The sequence below is a fragment of the Mastigoproctus giganteus genome, chromosome 8 (genome assembly GCF_048544385.1).
Source record: "Mastigoproctus giganteus isolate SK-2022 chromosome 8, ASM4854438v1, whole genome shotgun sequence".
Lineage (NCBI taxonomy): Eukaryota > Metazoa > Arthropoda > Arachnida > Uropygi > Thelyphonidae > Mastigoproctus > Mastigoproctus giganteus.
Window position 1 is genome coordinate 172,881,057 of NC_143582.1, and position 15,328 is coordinate 172,896,384.

The 15,328-nt window shown below is 34.7% G+C and overlaps 1 protein-coding gene across 2 annotated transcripts in view; it reads left to right on the forward strand.

The window, feature by feature from the left end:
• Positions 1–15,328, forward strand: part of LOC150082011 (ubiquitin carboxyl-terminal hydrolase isozyme L3-like) — a 241,382-nt gene that overhangs the window by 101,544 nt on the left and 124,510 nt on the right. For both annotated transcript variants that reach the window (XM_090379905.1, XM_090379906.1), the window contains 2 exons: positions 3,502–3,577; positions 11,371–11,429. In XM_090379905.1, coding sequence (XP_090236031.1) covers positions 3,502–3,577; positions 11,371–11,429 — 135 coding nt within the window. The remainder of the gene's footprint in view (positions 1–3,501; positions 3,578–11,370; positions 11,430–15,328) is intronic.

Here is a 15,328-nt window from a genome sequence, read left to right on the forward strand (position 1 = left end):
GACCCATTTCACACAGACCTTTCTGTACTGCTGACAGATGGTAATGTATACAGATATCAGATATCTATGATTGATATCCAGCTCCCTGGCCACATAATCAACTGTTGTACAGCAGTTTGCCCTGATGAAGATGGCATTCACGACACATGTCCGTGGCATATAACTTTTCCATATGCTGGTGAATTTTGGCTGGAGATATGCCCTCCATTCAAAATCTGAATAACACTACATTGCACTAGCTAGTACACATCCATCACTATGAATTTCACATTTTCTCTGCTGTCACTTATCACTTACTGAATATGCAGGACATTTAACATGTCTTATTTTTCGCTAGAGGCATTAGCACCAATCCTTAAATTTAAATCGATGGCATCATGTAATTTAAATTTAGTGAATTGAAATCTCATTTTCAAATGACTCACATTCATAATATACTTGTATAGTGGAATTCAGCTATGATAAAAGTTGAGAAAATCAGAAAAAATAATTAATCTCATTAAGCAAAATTTGGATTCAAAACAACAAAATTGCCGCATAAAATGCAAATATTTTTACATCATTAAATGATAAGATGATAAAATAAATACATTTGATGGTATTTTCCAAATTAACATTACACAGTGTAAGTCATATCTTTTAAAAGTCTTTCTTTATTATTCTAGTAAGCTTGATCTTAAAATGTGCTTTACATCTTCTTCTATGGAGAGTAATTTCAACAGGCATCCAACCCTTGGTCTATTCATTCATTTTATGCTGAAAACTGTTAAGAGAAGTCCCGGATTATCATAGGATGTGATGGATATATGTTTCAAATGTAGTAGCACAGCTTTTAGACTTCATTTCAAAGAGTTTTATTGAAAAGTCTAGTCTTCATTCTTCTAGTTTATATTCTCTTCCAGGGGCATCAAGCAGTCCACCAGCATCAGTAAAATAGCAAAGTTGATCATCTGTAACAATATATGAAGAAAACTCTTGTTATTTATGAAATACAGATATAATTTCATCTTTTTGCAATAAATTCTATTCTTTTAGCTGAAATCTGAAAAGATCTGCCTGTGCCTTAGGGTTAAACCATGCACAAGATTGTTTATCCACTTTAAGTTATAAGATAGACTTATAACCCCCCTATCACAAATTTTCTTTGGATTTGTTTATTTATTTTGTTTGTTTATTTATTTGTGTGTTTATTTATATATATATTCTATTTAGAGCTTGCATCAATTATTTTCCATTGGATCATCCATGTTTTCCTCTTCTAATTACCAGGTTTCTGGAGTAACAAGCAGTTTGTCACTGTGATCTGGTCTAATGGCCTTTAGGATATTCACATGCTTAATTTTTTTTTATTTTTATTTTTTTGTCTTTTCCTTTTCATCCGATTTCAGTTATTCAAAAAAATCAGCATTTACATCATCGTTTAGCTCCCTTTCCACCATGAGAACAGGGATTGGCAGCATTACTTTCCATTTTAAACAGCTGCTGAGACATGAGGCACACTTAGTGCAGCATGTATAAGGAGCCCACTTCTTGTCCTGATCATCAAATTTGCAGCCAAATTAAAGTTAATATGCACTCTTTCGCTGCTGGTTTTTCCAACTGGGGTTTTGACCTGAGGTAGAAAACCACGGAAAATTGTGTCAGTCTGTATTGGAGAAGGCAGAATCATTTTCTGGCTTTCTTCTTACTATAACTGAATTAATCAGCCCCTGTGAAGGTTTCTTGACAAAAATATCTGATTTTTTTTTCTCTCAAATTGGAAGAAAAATTTCTAAAAGTAGGGTAGTTCCTCCTCCAAAGTGCATGAAAATCCAAAGATGCATCTATGCATTGAAGAAGTAGTGAACATGTTAATAGGGGTATATAGACTGTCTGTGCGAGTTAATTGTAAACACTATGCACATAAATGCTGTTCTGGTGAATAAACCACTGATGAGACATTTTAAAAGCACATTCAACTGCAGTGGATACCAGAAACTCTAAAAAGAATACAAGTTTAATAATGTTTAACAACATTAATTTCAACTGAATAACCCGTCTGTGGGGGTTTCTTTATATCATATGACATGCTGGGGAAAAGTGGGGTAGAACAGTCTAGAAATTGTCAAAAACTTACCACTGTGGCAAGATATGGAAACTCCTTACTGAAGAATTTTTTCAATCAGCAGTCCAACTAATATGAAAGTAGACTGAAATCTAAAAGTACATGAAAATTAAAATATGAAATATATTCCGAATTAAGAGTGCAAGGAAAAAATGGACTAAAAATTCAAAATCACCATTAAAAATTACACTAAGTCCACCATATCTCTATTGAAAAAATTCTTCGTTGCTTAGTGTTATTAATTACCATTATTATTATTTATTTATTAAAAATTTATTTAATCTTTATTCAAAACTGGTATACTCTGTTTCCATTGTCAATAAATTCCTTGTATACATTCAGTATCAGAAGAAAAAATGCACAAGGCATAATTTCTTATGGGTTTAGGTAATTAACTGTATAATATCAGTGTAGATACACTATAGTTTACGAATAAATAAGAACTACGGATGTAGTATAAAAGGCATCATTTTAATTGTATCTCATATTGTGGGTGCCTTCACAACAAGATAGCTGGTATTGCACTACTTCAAATAAATAATGCTTCCCTAGTAGAGAAGACTACTGTTATTTATTTTCAGTAGATACCACCACCCAGACGATTGTTTCGAAGCTAGTTGGCTTTGTCATCAGTGAGTGAGCAGGTACCCTGGTAATGCAACATGCCAATCACAGTTGAAGTTATTTCCACAATATGAGAGATGTCAAATAGTGTATAAATAATAATGTATTAGAAGACAAAATGCACAAGTCATAATTTCTTATGGGTTTAGGTAATTAACTATATAATATCAATGTAGATACACCATAGTTTACCCATAAATTTGAACTACATATGTGGTATAAAAGGCATCTTTTTAATTGTATCTCATATTGTGGGTGCCTTCCCAACGAGATAGCTGGTATTGCACTACTTCAAATAAATAATGCTTCTCTAGTAGAAGCCAACTAGCTTTGAAACGATCGTCTGGGTGGTGGTATCCACTGAAAATAAATAACAGTAGTCTTCTCTACTAGAGAAACGTTATTTATTTGATGTAGTGCAATACCAACTATCTCGTTGTGAAGGCACCCACAATATGAGATACAATTAAAACAATTGTTTTAATTGTATCTCATATACTACATACGTAGTTCAAATTTATGGGTAAACTATGGTGTATCTACACCGATATTATATAGTTAATATAATTATTCAGTATCGTAAAACTGTCTGTTACAGTATCTTCTCTAACTTCATTATTTAGCAACCTAAGGTTGTGTTTATGCTATCATATTGCATATTTTAAATGTGCATGGAAAAGTTGTTTATTATTATTATTCCACTTCATTATCACTTTCCCATTAAAAGCATTGATAAAAACAAACGTATTAACATGAAAAGTTTATTTTTTAAGGTACCAGACAGAGATGAAGATGTTGACCTTCATTTTGTAGCTTTTGTGCATGTTGATGGTCATCTTTATGAATTAGGTAAGCAGAAGTTATTTGTGAATTTTATTTCAAAATTAAAAATATGTTATATTGGATGGAAGGAAAAAATTGTTAACAGAGGTTTGGGGTAGCTGGACAGTTCAGTTACCTCAATCTCCAAGTTTGTGCATATATGACTTCCACCTACTTGGAAATGAGGTATATCCCAATTTAGCTCATAACTCATTTCCATAAAAAAGTATAATAAATAAATAAATAAATAAATCTCTTTATTCTAAATGACAAAGTTGAATAATTTTTTCCCTGTTGTGTGGGCAGTTTTATTTATTTATTTTTTCCTTCCAAGACATGAGTGGGAGATAATTTTTTGTTCTTATGTTAGTGCTTATATTACGAACATTTTTCACTAATTTCATAGTTTAATGGTAATGTTAGGTAATTTTTCATGCCTCAATTTGTAGAAGTGTATAACATGATTTCCAGTAGAGATTTGTATTGGATTTTTAAAATATAAAATATCTTATTTGTAATGGCAAGAGTTATTTATTTATTTTTTTAAAGTTTTAACTTTCATAATATAAGCAGGCTTATAAAATAGTTTTCTATTACAAGAAGATTATAATGCAGTAGGATGATTTTTTTTTTTTTTAAATTATCAGTAATGCTAAAGCAGTATAAAAAGTAAAACATTCACATGTAAAGTTTGGGTACTCATTTAAAATAAATTTCTTAACAAAAGCACACTCTATCTTCCCAAATTTATAATGTAGCTACAAACATATTTCTCATTACATTTAGCTAAATAAATGATCTAAAAGTACTTTGCAGTGAAAATAATGAGGGGAAAAATGAGGGTATGTTACTAAGCTCCACGGGCAAACTAAAATTCTTGTTTAACACCATTTGACTTCCAACTTCACTTTCTTGCACTACTTCAAATTTCAGTTTGGCAACAACAGCAGTCATTGTGAGAAAGAATCTACATTAACGCTCTCTCCATAAGAAACATTACATGGCTTTCACTAAATAAATGACTTAGATATTTGACTTATGTGTGAAATAGGTTGCTATAAAGCTACACGGAAACCTCCTATATCAATACTGAAACAATGGCATCAAAATTCTAATGTTCTTATTGATACAACACAATGCCAGCAGAAATCAACTGCATTTTTTTAAGCAATTACAAGAGCCAAGTAAAGAACAAATACACCAATTAATCAGGGAATTACAAATAAATACTACACTACTAATTTTAAATAAAAAATTTAGAGAAAAACAGTAATTTCAAATCAATAAATAAAGTTCACTTAGCGGCTCCTGAAAAAAATCTCTAGTCAGTAGCCTCATCCATAATGTTTGAACTCATCCATAAACAAAACAAAATGTTTTGTTCATACCTCATATATGGTATATGAATGAGGGTTAGTGTTAAAGTTGATCAATGGTTAGTGTTCTGATCATAATAGTTATATTCTGATAAGCATAATAGTTAAAATAATTAAATGAAGAAAATAAGATATTCTGAAATAAAATAAAGTCAAAATAATTTAAGTGAAATATAAATTACTTAACTATAACTTAAAAAATAAATCAATTATATTAATTTATAATAAATTATTTAATTATAATATATAAATAAATTTAAGTGAAATATGAATTAATAAAGTAATGAAACAGCAAAATAAATTGATCATAAGCTTGAAATAAAAGCATAATGACAGATTATGTAATAAATTAATTTCAAAGGTGCAGGCAAATTCCGAAGTTGGCACAGATGTGAATCTTTTCAGGAAATCTAGGTGTGGTAACTTATTTAGGAACATAGCATTTAATCCTGCACATAACATATATATACAGGGTTGTTAAAATTAAAGTATCCCTATGTAGAGGGCTCTGGAGTAAGTTCTAAGTCCTGAACTGAAGGGAAATTTGGACAACAGGTATAATAAAGAATGCACTCACCATTTATTGGAGAAAAAAAATTAGTTACAAATTTTGTCACTGTATGGCGCATAACTATCTTAGTTATGATTATGCAAATAACTTACGTTATTTGCATAGTTGTAAGTTATTGCCACAGCGCCACTACTCAGCTCTACTGTACTGTATAAAAGCAAAGCAGTCTCTTCAAAATCATACAGTAGATGTTTGCCTGCACTTCAGCAGCAATGCCAACAACTTTGCAGGAAAAGGTGCTATTAGTGAAGCGATACTATCAGAACAGCAACGATTCAGCTGCAGCTATCAGAGAATCGGGTGTCAGAAGTGCATTAGGTGTGGACCTATGACTGTTTGTGCTGTCCGCAAAATTATTGCAAAATTGAAGCGACAGGACATCTTAGTGTTCAACCAGGTAGAGGTCGAAAATGAGTGGACTCCTCTCATGTTGAAGATGTGGCTATGGCTGTTGTAGGTTTATTAAGTCAATCTCCATGTGGTAGCGCAAGTGTGCCAGCTGTTTCATGTGAAGTGGACCTACCATATTCCACTGTAAGGCTAGTAATGCGTCGGGTGTTGCGGTACTATCCTTACAAGATGCACTTGCTAAAGTATGGTGTGCAGATATTCGTTTCACATATGCACTTCAGTTTCTGATGCGAATGACAGTGGATATCACTTGGCCATGGAACATCCTTTGGAGTGATGAAGCCCAGTTCTGCTTAAATGGACAAGTGAATACTCACAACTGTCGAATTTGGGCAACAGAAAATCCTCGCGTTATCCAATAGGTCCTGTTGCATTCTCCAAAAGTGACAGTGCTGTGTGGATTTATGGCCACATTCATGATTGGGCCATATTTTTTTGAACAGGTAACACCGACTGGACCACGCACATGTTCTGTCACCGGAAAGCAATATTATGAAATGTTGGCAAATTTTGCAATACCAGAGCTGCAACAACATGGGTGCCTTCAGGATACCATATTCATACAAGATGTGTGCTGCCCCACATTCACTGTTGTGCCAAAGATTGCTAAGGCAACACTTTACAGACAAACTGGTGATCAGCCATTCTTTCCAGACATCTTGGCCACTCTGACCACTAAACCTCACCCCATGCAACTTCTGGTTGTGGGGTTTTTTGAAGAATCAGGTGTATCGGGAAGGATGTCAAACTCTGGCAGATCTGAAGGACAGCATTAGACGTCATATGTGCTGGCTATTCCAGTTGACACGTTATGTTCTGTTGTAGAAATTGTATTGCCACAGTGCCATATAGTGACAAATTTTGTAACTAACTTTTTTTTTCCAATAAATGGCGAGTGCATACTTTATTGTACCTGTTGTCCAAATTTCTCTTCAGTTAGAACTCGCTCCAGAGCCCTCTACAAAGGGATACTTTAATTTTAACAACCCTGTATATATAGTGTGCCTCCCCATAACTATAAGACTTTATATTTTATTAACTTGAATCTGTTTAAGCTGTCAACTTCTACAACGACAGTTGAAGTTTGTTCCAGCTATCAACCACCCGCTAGCTAAAGGCAAACTTCCACACACCTATCCTACAAATGTCTTTCCTCAATTTGAATTTATGCCCTCTCAGGTGATTATTCTGAGGAAGAGGATGAATCCCATCAGCATTGAGCATGCTCAAACCATTCAAGGCGTTATACACCTCAATCAGATCACCTCGCAGGTGCCTAGTCTCCAGACACTAATTTGAAATCTTAAGCCTTTCTTCATAAGAGCAACCTTTGTTCCATTCATTAATCTTGTTCCAACAGCTCTACATCCTTCTTAAAATGAGGCCCTCCAGACCTGTATACAGTACTCAAGGTGTGGCCTGACCATTGCCTTACACAAGGGGATAATCACCTCCTTACCCCTGCTAGAAAAATTCCTGTATATCATTGACAAGACACCATGAGCTACTCTTGCAGACCGTCTGAATTGCTCAGAAAACTTCATATCTGCCTGCACAATTACCCCAGGTCCTTTTCACTCTCTACCTCTGTCAGTGTAGTACCACACAGTTGATACGTTACTCTGGGGTTACTGCTTCCCATATGCAGTACTTTACATTTGTCAATGTTAAACTTCAGTTGCCACCTCTAAGCCCATCTACTCAACTTCGTGGACTAATGGGGGACTCCACTAATAACATTAGTGGAGTCCCCCATTAGTCCATGAAGATCAGTGTCCATTGATTACCACTCTCTGTCTTCTCCCACTCAACCATCCCTTTATCCATAGCAGCAATTTGTCTCCAGTGCCACACTGCTCCAATTTGTGCAGCAGTCTTCCATTTGCAACAGTATGAAAAGCCTTTCTAAGACTTAAATATATGATATCAAAATTATTCTTTGCATCCAGTTCCTTTGTGACTACATTATAGTATCCACTCAAATTGGTCAGACAATACTTCCCCTTAACAAACCCATGCTGTGTTCGATTTATAACTGAAGTCTTGTCTACACGATCCTGCAATGCTGCTTTAACCAGTGCCTCCATTAATTACCCTGGAACAGAAGTTAAACTAACAGGTCTGTAATTACCCTGTCTCCCTTTGATTGTCTTTTGTGGATTGGGGTCACATTTGCACATTTCGAGTCCATGGATACCTCCCCTGAGTCCAAGGAAGCTGTCATAATTATGACTAAGTGTTTGCTTACTTCATTTGTTGCCTCCTTTAATATAACTGGATAGATCCCATCCACCCCAGGTGCCTTTCTTATGTTTATTTTCAACAATTTCTTCTCCACTTTACTCAGTTATTACAAGATTATCTAGCTTACTGCCAGAGTTTAATACACCTCTGGCATTCCCCTCCCTGAATAACTCCTCATGTGTGAATGTAGATGCAAAATACTCATTTAGTTTGTTAGCCACCTGAGCAGGGTCGTCAACAGTTGAACCATCGATATCCAGTGGACCAATCTGATTCATCCCTTTCCTTCTAGAGTTACATAGGTAAAGAGCTCTTTGCTGTTTTTCTTTGCATCCTTTGCAAAAGATTTCTCATAATCTGCCTTTGCCTGCCTGCCTAACATCCTAGGTGCCTCCGTAGCCAGGTGGGAAGGAGCAGCAGCAGCAGTGCATAACACACTCTTCTTGATTAGACTGGGGTTCGAGCCCGTCACCACCAAATACGGAGGATGCGGAAAGGTCAGGGAATGACCACCACATATCCTGGAGCAATATGACCTTAGTTGCTAATGCTCCTAAAAACCAAATAACAAACAAAATACAAGCCTAACATCCTTTGTGACTTGGTTACAGACCAGCTTATATCTATAATAGGCTTCCATGTAACCCATTAATTTATATGTATCTCATTCATTTTTCTTCTCTGCCACATGTCTCATTAGTTCATCTGATGTCCATTTAGGCCTAAACCTTGAACAATACTTCTTAGTTGGTATGAAAAGCCTAGTAGCTTCCAAGATTAATAGGCGCCTCTGTAGCCAGGTGGGAAGGAGCAGCAGCAGCAGTGCGTAGCACACGCTTCTTGATTAAACCGCGGTTCGAGCCCATCACCACCAAATACGGAGGATGCGGAAAGGTCAGGGAATGACCACCGCATATCCCAGAGCAATATGGCCTTAGTTGCTAATGCTCCTAAAAACCAAATAACATAACAAACCAAGATTAATTCTTTGAATGCCTCCCATTTTGAATTTGCTGTCGGTAACGTCACCAGTTGGTCCCACCATATAGAATTTAAATACTGTCTCAGACCACCGTAATCACCTTTATGAAAGCAAAAACCCTTCCCTTTACCCCTGATGGTAGTTACCTCTTTGAGTAAATCCCACTTCAGCACACTGTGATTACTGCCACCTAGTGGTTCCTTTAACTGCAGATTCTTAATGCATGAAGAATCACTACTGATAATCAGATCAAGATTATTACTCCCTCTAGTTACCTCCCAAAAATGCTGCTGTAGAAAACAATCATCCAATAAATCCATAAAAGTCTTGCTAGTATGTGAGTGGCCAACCCACAAATTCCAGTCACACTCTGGGAAATTAAAATCCCCATTATAAGACCCTTTGATTTACTGTTCCACTCTATTGCTCTGCACAATTGCTCATTATACTCTTCAGATTCATTAGGCCTATAACACACCTACTGTCATTTTTCCTTTCCAGTGCTTCACATAACTGGCATTGTCAATAAAATGAGTTATTTCATTCACATCTTAGATAATCAACAAGTTAATAATTAACTATTTTCTCAACCTTATTGTTAGGCTTGATGACAAGCTTCCATAAGGAATCAAGAAATGCTGCCAAATTGTTAAGTAGAGTTTGTATTGGAGTAATGATATACATAACTATTATGCTTGAATTTCCGTGATCTTATTTTTAGAACAATAAATCCTACTTAATTTTTAATTTGTAATTCATATTGTTTACTGCTGTTTGTTCTTCTTAAAATATAATTTTTCTTTTATCCTATATTGGCTTTTGATCAAAAATGTCGTAACTTAAGAGAGGAAGCATTATCATTTACAAAAAAAAAAAGAAAAAAGAAAGAGGGGGGAAGTGTCCTTAGTCATCTAAACTGGTTGATCCTGTGCTCTCCTACATTGGCAGATGAACTGTGCTCTGTGGATCATTAACCACCATTAAGGAAGATAGTGAAAAAATTTAAATCAGTGGTTTCTTTATTCATAATGAGAGGACATAGATGTAAGAAAATGTTGAGTGTCAGCATCTAATAGGCATCAAGAAGCATCCAGCCCCGATTTACAGTGGTAGTTTTGCTATTGTTTAACAATTGATATTTGACACAAATGTGTGGTTTTTCTTTATCACATCCTAATGTAATTTGTACAAATTATGCAAAGTTCACAAATTGTGTTATGTGACATGGTTACATTTTATATTGTAGTTCATTGTCCACTTGGAAGCAGACAGTAATTGACCATGAAACATTTTATGGTCTTAAGAATCGAACCCCTACATGAATTTTTCAGTCAGCATTTATAATTGATGCACATAGACAAAAAAAAAAAAAAAAAATCAAAAATCCAAATCCAGTTCTGGGAGTTCCTCTCCTCTTACAAAGTGATGGCACCTTAGTGCAATTATATAGTTATTTCATTCTTGGTTCATTATTTCTGAGGAGTATATACCAGTAGATTCGAAACATAGTATTTAATGACTGAAAGATATCGGTCACTTTCTAGATCATGTCATTTCAAATCTGTATAAAATGGATGGTTTTCACCATATTGTACAAAGGTGAAGCAACATACCACTTTGCTAGATCTCTTAAGGAATTGCTGAAAAATGTGTTAATTGAGAACAGTGATATGTCTTTTCCAGTTATAGTTATTCAAGCACATTTTGTGTCTGGTGCCACAAAATGTGCTTGAATAACTAACTGGAGAAGCCATATTTTCATCACTTTCCACTATTTAACTGAACTGAATTTAACAGTTAATAGACATTTATTGACTCAATGTCACTTATAACTTTCAAAATGCATCTACAGATAATCGCCAGCTACAATGGTTTCCGCACAAACTTTTGTGAAAAGTATTAATCTTGAAAAACTTCACGAACTTTTTGGTTTTAACTTTATGGCTGTATTTTCACTTATTAATACTTATTTTATTTAAAATTTTTCTTAAGAGTGGCTATTGCAAGAATTTTTTTGCAATACCTGACACACAAAGTATTATACTGTATTTTATTGCCAACATAAAATCACTATATGAACACTACGCTTATATGACAGTTAGATCATTTTGTAGCACCGCCCTGCCTCCTGCCCTCTTCATCCTGAGAGAGCAGGACAAATTTTATTCTCATCATGTTATATTTCCAATCATGAGAGTAAAATATATGAGTACTGAAAGTTAAACTTTCATTTCAGATGGACGCAAGCCTTTTCCTATTAATCATGGACCTACACATGCAGAAAATTTACTTCAGGTATGATTGTTATATTGTGATGCAACTTTTCAAGACATAAAATATACATCTCTTTACATATAGATGACTTTTTATGGAAAAGCATATAAAAAAAAAGCTAAACTGAAAGTAAAAACATTTTAATTTACCCTAGGTCAGTCATAATTTACTGCATTTCTCATTAAAAAAATGTGCTATGTGCAAAAAAAGTCATACGTGTTTTTACGCACATATTCTATTATACCACCCCCCTCAATTTCCTGTTTTTTTTATTTGACAAACCTGTAAAAAATTGCAGTTTTCATAAAAATATACATGATGGGTACAGTTGAGCCAAATTATTTTATCCATAATTCATGCCCTCTTTGGAGGGGGTAAAGTATGGTTACTGGATGAGGGATATTTGTACACTTCAGTTCATCTGAAATAAAGAGAGATGTGATTGCTTATAGGGCATCTATAAAATGCCTGATAAACAATTAACCTTTCACAACTCTAATAGTTGAAATGAAACCAGAAAATGCTCTTTCACCATTTAGAAAAACTTTCTGGGGAGATGCACATAGAAGAATATGATTTCATCCTCCTCCCCACACCAACAAAAAAAAAAAAAAAAAAATTATGCTCAGTGACTGGTGAAGAGTTAAAGAGTTTAGATTGAAAAGATGCCATCATAAAACAAAGATTTTTTTGAATGTTTTGCAGTTTTTAGAGCAAATGAAAATACAAAATTAAGTGAAATTACATTATAATCTGTTGTTGATGACGAAAAATAACTAAGTTTTCATATCTTTTGGAATTAATCATGAGTGTAGATATTGATCTTTAAAATAAATTTGGTTTTTGTTTCATGTTTTAAGTTAATTCAAATTCTGGCTTGCCTTGCTAGTGGAACTACTGGTAATCATTCTCATAATTTATTTTTTAATGTTCTTGTTTGTACTCTGGCATGACCACCAGGTCAAAGGAGTTTACAATTCATCATGAATACAAGGGCTGTTCAATAAAGAATGAGCATAATTTTTTTTTTCACAACATCTTTATTAATCATCCATATTTTGATCCTTTTTAAAGTAGTTCCCATTTGATGAAATGCACTCCAATGTTTCTGCCATTCTTCAAAAACATAGTGGAAGTCATTTTTTGACATGCATTTGAGAATTGCTTCTGATGTCTTTACAACTTATTCTGACAACTAGAAACATTTTCCTTGTAGCTCTTTCTATAACTTTGGAAATAAAAAAATCATAGGGTGCAAAGCTAGGGCTGTGTAGGATTGATGAGGAACACATTTGACTTAGCCAGTCAAATGTGACATCACATTTGACTGGCTAAGTATTTGATGACAATATGAGTAATTTGAGGTCTCACATTGTTATGAGGCAGCATCCACCCACCTGCTTGAAGGTGTGGTCATTTGTAATGAATGTGAGCCCGCACGTTATACAGTTCTGTAGTAAGGTCTCATAACAGTTGTGTGATGTGGCACAACGTGCTGGTAAGCCATTCCTTGAATGTTAAAGAAAAGAGATGATCATAACCTTTCCTGCAGAAGCCACAATTTTTTTTTTTTTTTTTTTTTTTTTCCAGTGTTGGTGATGATGTAGACTTCCAAACAGACCTTTGTTGCGTACTCTTTGGGTTGAAATGATGAAGCTAAGTCTTACCCACCATTATCACCTTGTGCAGAACTTCATGTTCAGTAACCATCTGTTGCAGCTCCTGACAAACCTCCAAGCGAACTTGCTGTTGTTCAGGTGTGAATAGTTGTTGGAACCCAGTGTGCACAAACATATGCAAATGGTTATGGAGAATACTGTGTGTGTTAACTACTGATATTCTCAACATCCCTGCCAGTAGCCTTACTGTTATATGACGATCTTCTCTCATGCTTACAGAAGCAGTGTTTATTATTTCTAGTGTCAGCAATGGTTGGAACTTCAGGACTGCTGATTTTTTGTGATTGAATCATGTCCATATTTAAACATTCTAAACCACCTGAGAGCTGTTCTATATGGAAGCATAGATTCACCATAAGCTCTTTTAACATTCCATATGCTTCAGCTAATGTTTTCTTGAGATGGAAACAAAATTTGAGGGCAGCATATTATTTCTTATGTGTCTCATCCATTGTTATGTAAGCAAAACTGAACAGGCATAAACTTCACTGACCGTCAAGGTCAAACCATGCACACGGGTCAACTGTGTAGTTGCTGTGTGATGCAGTTTGACTAGAAATGGCAAGCAGTATGGTTGTTCATGAAAAATCATGACCATTCTTAATTGAACAGCCCTCGTTGTTGTTGTTATTTGGTTTTTAGGAGCATTAGCAACTAAGGCCATATTGCCCTGGGGATATGCAGTGGCCATTCCCTGACCTTTCTGCATCCTCCGTATTTGGTGGTCAAGGGCTCGAACCCCGGTCTAATCAAGAAGCGTGTGCTATGCACTGCTGCTCCTGCCCACCTGGCTACGGAGATGCCAACAGCCCTCGTACAATTGTTAATCGTATTTAGTAGTCACAGACTTGAACCACAGTCCACTCAAAGAGTGTGTGTGTGCTACTGCATTCTCACTCCTGGCTGGTTACATCAGGCCTTCAGAGTTGATTGCCAATAAATATACCAATAAAGCAAGTCAGGATTTTGATTCTCATTACTTATACTTGCAGGAGACTTTCAACTTTAAGTACTGAACATTAAGTTTTCATCAATTATATTAACAACTAGAGTTTTAAACTTCATGTACATATATAATAAATTTTCATTAAAAAAATGTTAATAAGCTGGGTTGCTCAAATTTTGGTCGAAATTTTTAATCTGATATGTTTAATGCTGTCTCAGCATATCTAACCAGAAACTCCAAAAAACATAGAGTATTACATATTACAGTGTTTCTGCTGTATCTGTTTGTTATCTTCTTTGGCTGCTCTTCACAAATGCATGCTGTTAGTAAAATTGAATTTTCAGGTAAGTATTATTTTATGGACAATAATAGTTAACAGATTTCCAGCCACTTCTTATTAGCCTGAGATTCCTGATGTTATTTAGTTTGTCATCACTGTAAAATAAATTGTGCATATCTGGAAAAACACCAAGAACCCTGCCACACTTGCAAATTTGATTTTGTAGTGATAATAAACTGAAGGCTAATAATTGATATAAAACAGGAAATGTTGCTCTGTGTGAGGTTACATTCGAATGGTGGATGCCATTCTTGGTAAGATACACAGTGTGTGAAAAATGACAGAACAGAGTAATATACAGATAATATTAAATAATGCTTTCTTAGATAAATAGAAATAATTGGAAGGTATTAAAATAAATTAAAAATACAATAACATTGAAGAGAGAGAGAAAAAAAAAAAAAAAGAGCTGAAGACAACACACCATGCCTCATACCTTGTAATTTGAAACTTCTCAAGCAGAGTACTGGGAGATGTGAGGTATGGTGTGTTGTCCTTGGCTCGTCTTCATTTTCTTTCCCCAACCCCCCTATCACAAATCTTCTTTTGAAGTCCCTCACTGGCTATATATTGTTCAGGAGCTTTATTAGCATCTACTGTGTATCTTTCCACAAATGCCAGCTGCCATTTACTAAACATAACAGAGAGTGTTTCCCTCTTTCATATCGATTATGCTACCTGCATGTGCTAAAATTCTCTTTAACTCCTTTATTATGTTTGAATAAAGATTAATTAAGAAGTGATTGAGAATTTCTCAATTATTACTGACCAGAAAGCAAAACTTTTATTTTAAAACCTTATTTACTAACAGTATTTGTGAAGAGCAGTCAAAAGAATAAATAAACAACAGCTACAGCAAAGACACTGCTCTGTAAACAAAATTTAAAATACATAAAGTAAAATAAAGAAACAGTGAATTAAGTGGTGGAAGAGTAAAGTCAGCAACTAAACTTCA